The sequence below is a fragment of the Heterocephalus glaber genome, unplaced genomic scaffold (genome assembly GCF_053883595.1).
Source record: "Heterocephalus glaber isolate CG9 unplaced genomic scaffold, H.glaber_assembly_v1.0 deba00001608, whole genome shotgun sequence".
NCBI classification, from domain to species: domain Eukaryota; kingdom Metazoa; phylum Chordata; class Mammalia; order Rodentia; family Bathyergidae; genus Heterocephalus; species Heterocephalus glaber.
In genome coordinates this window covers 39329402-39340314 of record NW_028258379.1, presented here as the reverse complement: position 1 = coordinate 39340314, position 10913 = coordinate 39329402, and the positions used below count along the sequence as shown (strand labels likewise).

Sequence of the window (10913 nt, the reverse complement as noted above, 5' to 3'; positions counted from 1 at the left end):
CTGGGATTTCTGCTGTCTGTATTCAATACCACTGAACGAAAACACCCTTAAGTCATTCACTCCTGACATTACAACCTGGCCTGCTTCGATTTGCTTTGACCAAGTAAGCATGTTGTTATTGTACATGAGACACACTCACCTTAGGTAGCAATCTCTGGTCATTAGCACTTCCCCTCAACTTGTGGAGAAGGTCTATTACTATCCTTTGATTTCTGTTAGTGCTGCTAACCTGTACAGACCTGTTGAAAGATTCTAAATTTTACCTCAAAAGTAGAAGTTTAGCCAGGTGTGCAAGCACACAACCACGTCTAAAAAAACAAGAACACAGGTTAAAATATATACGTACACACCAAAATTCTGCTCCCTCTCTCCCTTCTGAGTTCTCTGTAACTGTGATGGTAATCGGCCTAGGCTCCTCTGGATGTTCAGTGCACTTATTCCCCAAGCCTTCAAAACTGTAAACACCTTCCCATGCCGATGCCTTTCAAGCTGGAGCAGCTGGCAGTGACAAGCCTCCTCAGGGTTCCCTGGCTCGCTGGTTGTACTGCAGTGGGAATCCAAATGTCTGCAGAGGGTTGAGGAGGACAGAGCCTCACAAAGTGGGTGACCTAAGACACTCAGACAGCGAAGGGTGCTACACTGTTTTACCACTTGCTGAACTTCCCGAGCTGCTTCTGCAAAGCATCTGCAATCAGATGGGTGGCAAGGACCTAACAAGGACTCCCAGATGCAGCTTTCAGAGCTATTATGCAAATGAGATGTTTCACGCTTGCTGGTTTTGTTTCACGCTTTCCTTGTACGTGTTAACACTGCAGGGGCACTGCCTCCTGACTGTCACACAAGCCCTCACCCAGCACAGGGCTCCGGGCGCACTGTGCATCTCAGTGAGTCTCCAAGTCCAGGAGAAGCTACCTGGCCAGGGCCAGGACTCACTGCTCACCTCGAGAATGGTGGGACTGCTCTTCGAGGTGTCCAACCCCAAGACTTGGAGAACAAAACCAAGAAGGATAAACGGGCTAATGAGCAGCCATCTGTCCCTTCCCCATGGTCAGCCAGGATCCAGGAGACATGGGGCCTTTCTAAGGGCACCTGCGACTCCAGTGAGTCATCTGAGCTCCCCATCAGGGAGAGAAAGGGCCCTCGATGACGAGCCAGCCAGTGTGGCTTCTCCAAATGGCAGGGCACTGCACCGGGGAATGTCACAGTCCTTCCAGAGAAAGCCAAGCACTCAGTGAGACCCTGACCCTGACCCCTCCCATCAGAGGACAGAACTGAAGAGGCAAAAATCCTAAAGCAGCCAAGACGTTCTTCACAAGAGCCCCAGATCAACTGCTGAGGAGCCGTGACTGATCTTAACAGTATAGAGGAGAAAGGTGATTTTGGCTGATGTGAGTCACCTACTGCTTTTCTAACACTCAGCAGGATAGTGTAAGCAGAGAACTGACGGCAACAACAAAGACCCCAAACAGACAGCTGGACCGTATGGAAAAGGCATCAGCTGTCTTAAGAGCTGCTCAAAATAAAAGGCACCGGTGGCCGAAATGCACACAGAGAGAAGCTAGGCTCCTGTGCTCTGCACCACTCCTGTGGCACCCCAGCCCACACAGGGCTGCGCTTCCCGGGACAGATGTGATTCCTCACACAGAGACGTGACACTTGAACTCCCTCGGGCAGTGAGTCTGCTCCCATGACCTGAGCTGGGGCCCTCGGGGTGACTCCGGCGCCACACTGGGAGGGTCTGGGGACAGCAGAGCTGCCCAAGCAGAGGCCCTCGTCCCCCTCAGCACTGACTCCAGAACTTCTGGGGCAAACATAGGTCATGTTGCTTCCCCGCCTCCATTGCTATCCCAGCAGACCCGTTAGGAACTCCATTTCCTCACACTCTTGTCTCCTGGAAGAATCAGGACTCTGGAGGCACTGGCCTGAGTGACTGCCCTCACACAGGGTCCCACCTCGGGTCCCAGTGCCAGAAACGGGGGGAGAGGTCTGCATTCACTAGGAGTGCAGTCCCTTCCTCATGCCCTGTGCTGTACCTCTAAACTGGGGAATGTACCTATGTGCCCGTGCAGGCCTGCGAGCCAGGATGAAACTCCACCTTGTTCTACTGTGGGTTTGCATTCGGTTTTGTTTGGGATGGGGTCTCAATATGTAGTTCAAGCTGGCCTTAAACTCCCAGCGATCCTCCTGCCTCAGCCTCCTGGGATTAAAAATGTGTGCCACCACTGGGTTAACATCTAGGAACCAGGTCTTCCCTGTCTTTTCCAAATTTGGTGTGGCATAAAATCACACAGATCATTTTGACTTGGGCATTTGAAAGTCATTTTTGGTATATATTTGATTCTGTTGTAAAATGTATTTTACCATCCCATCAGTTTGTGGGTATGTAAATGTTACATCTTTTGCTTTAACTGCGACTATAAATATCTGCTTTGAAAAAGTTACTATCTTATGCTAAAAGCTAGTTGTCTCCACAGTTTAAATATAATTTTTAAGGCACTTGTTTTAAATTTCTCTCTACCACAACCAGTTTAGCACTAAGGATTATTTTAAGAATGTAATACTTGACCACATATAGCATTTCTTAAAATTGAGCGTTACTTCTAATAGTTGGCATGTAATACAAGTGTAACAAAACCACCTCTGACCTACAAGATTGCCCATTTTATCTTTGTCATTTGGCCATTAGCTGGGGAAGTTTTCTATATATTATTACATAGCATTACACATTTATGTCTATTTTAACATTAACTTCTAAAGAAATTTTTTCTAAGACAATTTGTTTCAAGGCAATTTTCTTTTTTAGTCTGCCAAAGATAAACAATAGGATTTTGTGTATTCAGTGTATGCTTTTTCCTTCACATAGAATTTTGAAATTATTGGGGTTTTTTTTGTTTTTTCTAGTACCAGCAATTGAACTCAGGACCTTGCGCTTGCCAGGCAGGCATGTTGCTACTGCGGTAAATCCCTGGCCCTACTGTTTTCATTCTGTATACTGCACATTTCCATGATCATTGCTGCTTGCTTTATGAACTGGCCTTCTCAATGCTTGATGATTTTTTAAAAGGTGTTATACTTGACTCAGGAAAATAATGTTACTGTAAATTTTTACTCCTTATTTGAATACTATAGTTATAGCAATTTGTTAAGTTGCTATATTCAAAACAAATGTGGATTTAATATTGGTTCTTCATCTATAAATTTTATAACAATTTAATACAGGTTAATGCTTAGCCAATACTAAGAAATTAAATATAGTTGATACAGTAGATGATACAGATTACATGTGGACCCTCAGGCACCTTAACAACTTGGACAAAAAAGAACCAAATGGCAAGAGTATAATGAATTCTCAGGTAGAATGTTATTCGGTTATGAAACATCTATTTTGAATTTGTAAATATTTTAAATGTTTCACATGCCTGGTATCCCAGCACTCAGGAGGCTGAGGAAGGAGGATTGCGGGGAGTTCCAGCCCAGGCTGGGCTACATATTGAGTTCAAGGGCAGTCTGAACTACATAGTGAGACTTTGTCTCAAAAAAAAAAAAAAAAGTGTTTCATTAAGGCATGTAATAAATTATTCTTTGAAACATGTTGGGTAAAATGAAAATTTAAAGCCATAATGGTAAAAGATGACATACTGACTGCAAAACAAATAACATTATTTTTTGTATTTTTCATAGTACAGTTTTTGGTTTTTGTTTTGGTCCTGGGGATCGAACTCGGGTCCTTGTGCTTGCTCAGCAGATGGTGAAACCACTGAGCTAAATCCCCGGGCCCTATAGTACAGTTTTTTATAATTTTCTAACAATGCAACAAAACCACTGAACTTGTATATCCATGTCCTATTAAAACCATGTTTCAGTAAATAAATAAAGGGCTGGGGATTTAGCTCAGTGGCAATGCACCTGCCTCACAAGCACAAGGCCCTGAGTTCAATCCCTGGTACCAGAAAAAATTAATAAAATAAAAGCTACCCTCCTGATCTTAACTGCTTTCTACCTCTCCCAGCCGCACTCACTGCAATTTTACTAATTGTATTTGACTGGTGCTTATTTAATTTGGCCCATGCTTGTTTAATTTTTTTAAGTCTGTCTTCCAGGTGATTGCGATTCCATTCAAGTCATGGTCATGCACAGCTTCTGTCCTACACCTGTACCTGATGCCAGCAGCACAGCACCTGATGCCGCCGCCAGACCTAGGTCAAATGTGGGGTGTTCTAGTCCCCCACAAGCAAGGTGGCAGCAGCTCTAAGAGACAGGCCACTGTCCTCCAGCCCCTCTTCGCTGAAGGAAGACGGAATCCCTGGGCGGGGCCATAAGGTGGGGAGCAAGTGGAAAGTTCAAGTAGGTTAAATCATTTGTTCAGAGCTAACCAGCAAACGAGCCACAGAGACAGCTCTGAATGCATGATTGGTGTGGAACCAAGGCAGGGGCTACGGGACTCTGGGGTAGCCGCTGGGGTGAAAGGCACGAGCAGCTAAGACTCCATCAGTGGGGCAGCCACCTCTGTCAATGTCTGTTTCTTCCCCATAACAGAAGTTTCAGTAGCCACTGCCCGCACTGGCTGGACACCCCCTCCCACTTGTCTCTGGCCTGGAGCCCTCGGCCCTGTCCGCAGTCAGCACCCCGCTGGGCAGCTCAGCCTGCTTCCCCTCCCAGACAGCGGTGCTGCCATTACGGGCATCAGCACGTGGGTGGCGCTGTTACCTCCCCTCTCGTGTCCTTCCGTCCCTGAGAGGGTGACAGGAGGGCAAGCCACATCTGCCACTGCAGGAGCAGGGCTGAGTAGGTGGTGGTGGACTCGCCGAATGGAGGGAGGGAATGGCGGCACCCTAGGCCAAGCCCTCAGCTCTCACCTGGACAGTTACCAGGGCCTCCTCACTCTTCTTGCTACCTTCACTCTCTCTTCCTTCATTCCAATCCACCTTCCACAAGTGCTGACAAGAGCTCTAGAAAACACATGTGAGCCTGTCACTCCCTTGATTAAGAGGCCAAAGTCCCCCCAGCCTCCAGTGTTAGGTCCACAGTGTTCAGCAGGACAATCTGGTTCTGATTCACCTCTCCTGCGTTTACTCCTCCACTCCAAGCACCGCACCCGAGATTCGGCCACGCTGTTACCTGATGCTCCACTGAACACCAGGTAGGTTCCTTCATCTTTTATTGGTTTTTGTTTTTTTCTTTGGGTAACTGAGATCAAACTCAGGACCTTGCGCTTGTGGGGCAGGTGCAGTGCCACTGAGCTACATCCCCAGCCCAGAGCGTTTGGGGTTTTTTTGGTATCGGGGATTGAATCCAGGTCCTTGCGCTTGCGAGGCAGGTGGTGGAACCACTGAGCTAAATCCCCAGCCTCTCAGCTTTTGTTTTTTAAAACAGAATCTGACTATGTAGCCCAGGCTGGCCTCAATCTCGAGATCCTACTGCTTCAGCCTCCCATACCTCCCTTTATGGGTAAGTGCCACCGCGTGCTGGCTTGTTTCCTCCAGCAGTAAAAGCCTCTCTACCTTTTTCCTGCTCCTATAAATACCCTTCCAGACCCAGATCAGATGGCACCTGCTAAAAGCACTTCTTGAACTTCCCCCACTAAGCTAAACTTTTTTGTTTGTTTTATTTTGGTACCAGGGATTGAATACCAGGGCCTTCTCGCTGAGCTGCATCCCCAGCCTTCTTCCATTTTTCATTTTGAGACAGGGTCTTGCTAAGTTGCTGAGTTGCCCAGGTGGGCTTGAACTTGTGATCCTCCTGCCTCAGCCTCCCAGTGCTGGGACTTCAGGTGTGCGCTACAGCTCCTGGCTTCCAACTTAAAAAAAAAATTTCATGTCTGATCCACACCGTGTGACAGCACCGGTGCCACTGCTGTCCCTGTCCACCCCTAAAATACTAGGATGCTCAGGCCAGCCCAGCCACCACATGTGCAGGCGAGGCTTAGGGCGACAATGAGGTGGAGCTTGAGAACTAACCTCTCCTCCCACCCATACCACCTTGCTAAGTGACCCAGAGAGCGCACTTACCTTCTCTGATGCACTCACCGCCCACCCTCCCACACACAAGCACTCTGACACCCAAACACTCAAACCGGTGCAAAGCACTACATGATAACTTCTTTGAACACCACTCCTGGCCCCTGGGGAACACAACCCGGTGACCCTCGCTCTTGGACGTCCTGACCAGACTGACGAAAATGAATCCACACAACCAAAGGATGTCCTTTCTGTGCAGGTCAACCAATGTTAGCCTCCAACTGTAAATACCAACCTGGTATGGAAACCTACACAGTGCTGCCAGTGCGGAAAGCCATCCTTCAGATAAATGAGAAGGGAGTACGCGATGACTCATGCTTCAGTCCTGAGATGGAGGCTTGCAGCTGCACCAGGGCAGGCCTGCTTCTGGCTGCTCTTGGGGACCCGTCCCCAGCCTCGACACAAACCTTTCTTGTTCTCTGAGTGGCATTCTGTGCCATCCCCAGCCAGAACTCCTCTGATCTTGTTTACCAACAGCCGGGCACATGGTTCCAGCCCCATCCCCTCTGTCACTTTCCTCTACCCAAACACAAACCAAACCTACAGGACTCCAAACTCACCAAGTCTGCTGACAGTGCAGAGAAGGCTGACTCTGTGCCTCCCCTTCAGCTACTTAGGAATCATTACCTCAGATGTTTATAAAATTTATGGATAATATGTTTCCTGCTTAGGTGCTTTTAAAAAGGGGAAATGGGGTTAAAGACTCTTCCTCCTGACGCCTGCCTCACAAGAGCAAGGTCTCAAGTTCGATCCCCAGTACCAAAAAAAACACCTCTTCCTCTACAGTCTGTCAGTCCAGATGGCCAGTTCTGTGTGTACTCTAGAAAAGACAGCTTCTCCAAAAGATTTCACAGATCTACTGACAGGGCCGAGCAGGAGCACATGGGCGGATACGGACACGTGTGGACAGCGCATTCCGTGACTGCAAAAGAACCAGAATTTTAGCTACAGTCTGTCACATTTGGGGAATATTCTTCCCCAAACAAAATCATTTCTTACAAAGTAGAATCTGTAACATGTAATGTGTTTCTGTTCCAGTTAATGCCATCAAAACCATGCCAAGGGCAGGGGATTTGGTTCAGTGGTTCTGGCGTGTGGCCTGCCTCGCAAGTGCAAGGTCCCGAGTTCAATCTCCGGTACAAAAAAAAACCCATGCCAAAATGCAAAGCCGCTCGTCCTGACGGAACGCTTGCACTGAGGGCTGAGGAACAGGAGGGCTTGGAGCCTAGGGCTAGCCCAGCACGCCTACCGCATTTGCACCTTCTGCAAGGTGAGCCATACTGCAAGGCGAAAGGGCATCACGTGCGTCAGGGCAACGCCTGGAGTAGAGGGCTCAATGGGCTTCCCGACTCCACTCCACTCAGCTACCACATGTGCCAAGCCTCACAGTCCTGACCCCTTCCTGAACAGGCACGGCAGAGAGCTCAGAGTGAAAGACAAGATGCTGAACCCCGTGCAAACCACCGGACAGGCGGGCAGAGGCCACATCGTGTCCTTCACTTTTAAGTGCAGGACTTCTAAATGTCAAAGGCGATACTATGGCAAATATTTTTCAAGAGCAAAAGAATCACCCCTCAGGGAAACGCCCATGGGGCAAACATGCAAAAGCTTTAACTGAAATGTCACTAAGTTCTCCAATATGCGTGAGTTTTCTGGTGACCTGAACAAGGTTCTGAGTTCTCCATTTTCTTCTTTAAATGATACATACCAAATGACTGCGCCGTGCCTATCTCCATTACAGAAGAGTTTTAAAGCCCCTGCTGTGAAAACCTGAGCATGCCCCACAAAAATGCACAAAACAGTTACCCCACAGAGAACAGGAAAAAGTCACAAATTAATTCACCACATTTAAGCCTGGATAATACTAGGGAGGACAGCTGAAAAACGTTTACAAATGGGCTTAGCCTGAAGTGTAAAGAAGGCCCACTCCCCTGGGTAAGCCCGTACACACTCGGAAAGGGATTCTTAACAGCTAAGACAGGGTGCTACTTACTTCCTCATTAAATAGTTTGCTAGTTTCTTTTTTGATTGGGTCTATAAGCTGGACTTGGCCTGCAGAAAAGCCCACTAGGAGAGAGACACTCTCTGCTGTGGCTGTTAGGTGGTTGAAGTCATGACAAGTAGGCTGTGTTCCTTTGTATATCCTTTTATCTATTGGTTTACTCAAGTCAGCAGCCTAGAGGAGAAAGAGAAAAATACACACAGTGAACAGCACGTTGAGGCGACAAATCTACGTTACTCTATTTTACACTCCGTATGATGCTCAATCTTAAAAACAAAGTTACTGAAAATATTGCTTCAGTTGTTAAGTCATCTAACATTTTATAAAAGTACTTTCACTTATCTTAGCCAAAGAGATACTGTTAAGACTATCCATAACATATTGACTCATAACTTGTTTCCGGAATGTATTTTTCTTCAAATGTATGTAACAAGAACACCTAAGGCTTCAAGAGGAAAAAATCTTTGAGATACTAAATTCAGTATTTTTCAAATCCATTTCAAGAAATTTTGAAGTTATTGTGGTTTTTGAGATAAGGTCTTGCTATGTAGTCTAGGCTAGCCTTGGACTCACTGTATGGCTCAGGCTGGTCTCTACTTTGTGATCCTCCTGCCTCAGTCTCCCATGTGCTAGGACAAGCATGTACAACCCACCTAGCCACCACCACAGTTTTTAACAGAGTAACTGTAACCACATAAAAGCCCAGCTTTCACCCCAGAATAGTGGCGCATGCCTATAATTCTAGCACTCTGGGAGGGTGAGGCAGGAGTATCACCAAGTTGAGCCCAGGCTAGGTAACTTAGACTCTGTCTTAAAATAAAAAGTAAAGAGGGGCCGGGGATTTAGCTCCGTGGGTCCACCACCTGCCTTGAAAGCACAAGGTCCCGAGTTCGATCCCCGGTACCAAAAAACGAAACAAAAGGGCTGGAGATGTAGCTCAGTGAGTATGTCCTGGGTTCAATCCCCCCTACTACACACACAAAAAGGAAAAAATAACAGGTCCGCTGTCATACACATCTACAGCACCTGAATGCCCACTGGGGGCCCAGTGGTCCTAAAGATGTGGGCTCCAGACCAGCAGTGGCATCCCTGGAACCTCAGAAATGCAGGTGCCCGGGCCCCAGCTCAGCTCCACTGTGGGAAACTGGGGCAGCCAGGGCTGGGTCTAAAGAGCGCCTCTTAGCCATGGCGACGCCCACTCAGGCTGAGCTGCTGCTGGCCCTCAGAGTGGCGCCCTCCTGCCTCTGCTCTGGGGCACACTGCCTCGCCTCTCCTCCCCACAGGAGCCCGCAGTGGGAGTGAGGTTCTCCCGGCTCACGGGTCAGGGCGGTGGCTGTAAAGTGGACAGGGAGAACATGCACCCAGCGCATGCACCCCTGAGTCTAAAGCGAGTGGCTTCTGACTTGGGTTCAGAGTGCTTTTCCAGCGTGCCCCACGGCCTTTCTCAAGAATTGTTTCTTCCTGAGAAATGCTGTGCGCTACCTTGCCTGCCTGCAGCCTGCTGCGCCCTCATCCGCTCTGCTCGTGTCTGAGGGCCACAGGTGGAGACAACTAGCACCACAGTCCCTGTCCCTGAAGGGTGCCCTCCTGCATGCCACTAGGGGTCACAACGCCATCACCCTCCATGAGCCCCTAAAGATTGCTGCCTGGCAGAGACCTGTGACACCCGACAATCTAATGCTTCACTTTCAAGGACAATATGAGCAGAAAGAAGGCCTGCGGTTCCACGTGTCCACGTAAACTCAAAACTAGAGCCTCTGAAAGTCTAGACCTGAGTGGGTCTGAGCCCGAGAAGCAGCGGCGGGTCTCCTCTGCCCAACTCAAGGAACAGAACGGAGCCGTGAGAGCACAGAAACAAAGCGCCTTGAGAATGAAACCTAAGTACAAAGCCAGAGGCGTCCTTCCCAACTACAGGAAAGAGCAGAAGGGTGGCGGGTGGGGAGTAGGCTGGCACGGGAGGAGGAGGAGCAGCACGCACACGGCATCTCATCTCAGCACAAGGGAGACACCGGGAAAGTAAAAACAGCCCTGAAGGTAAAACAACAAACAACTGGCAGCGAGAGAACAAAACTCGACTTAGAAATACGAGCAATTAAATTATTACATAATCACTATGTCAGCATATGCAACTCTCGAGGCTTTTTACAGAGTTCGACAGAATTTTTCCCTCAAAAGATATAACTAAGATTACACACTGAAATATAAAAACCAATCCAAAGGCTAGACAAAAATTAACAAAAAAATTCTAATATAATTTAAATGAACAAAACACTGCACACAACAGAGAAGGAAAAGCAACTCTTCCCACATATCGTTACCACAGATCCCATTTGGCAGGGTCCTCTCCTCGGCTCTCTGTCTGCTCCTATCACATCCCTGCCCCAGTACGGAACTTTACGAAAAGATGGCAAGTATTTTAAGCACCCTGCCTACAATTATTTTGACGCCTTGACCGGATCACCATCCCGAAGCGCCTGTTCACTGGCCAGAGCAGCGTCTTCCCTCCTAGACCCCTCACAGGTCAGGGTCACTCCGCCCACAGTACAGAGCTCAGATGCCCCCCCGAGACTGACAGGCAGTCCTGTACCTGTACCCCTGATGACAAAAAAGAGCACTTGTATTCTGCATGTCTTCCCCATTTCTCCTAGTAATTCTTTTATTTTATAAAAGTGTCAATCCAGATAGAGCAAAACATTTTACAGCTGAGCCATCAACACTATTGTGAGGAACAGCACCCTCAGACAGAAAAGTACAGTGGGCCCAAGGGTCCCTGAGGAGCCGACTCCCACCCACCTCCGGTCCACTGAGCCCTCTCTCACCCAGGCCACCCTGAGCTGGACACTCATCCCCCAGTAATCCCTGTCGCTCTCCGAAGGAGATGCCACTGTCATTTC

The 10913-nt window shown here is 48.2% G+C and overlaps 1 protein-coding gene across 10 annotated transcripts in view; it reads right to left on the bottom strand.

The window, feature by feature from the left end:
• Wdr20 (WD repeat domain 20) overlaps positions 1-10913 on the bottom strand; it is a 59652-nt gene that overhangs the window by 11423 nt on the left and 37316 nt on the right. For 5 of the 10 annotated variants that reach the window (XM_087195608.1, XM_004836928.4, XM_087195609.1 and 2 more), the window contains exon 2: positions 8011-8193. The exons of 2 other annotated variants lie outside the window; for them this stretch is intronic. Coding sequence is in view for 2 of the 8 variants with exons in the window: in XM_004836928.4 (XP_004836985.2) it covers positions 8011-8193 (183 nt within the window). In the remaining 6 variants the exon portion in view is untranslated. Of the gene's footprint in view, positions 1-4856; positions 4950-6577; positions 6874-8010; positions 8194-10913 lie in introns of those variants that run through there. 3 more of the 10 variants (XM_004836926.4, XM_087195610.1, XM_021244037.2) reach the window with 3 other exon arrangements.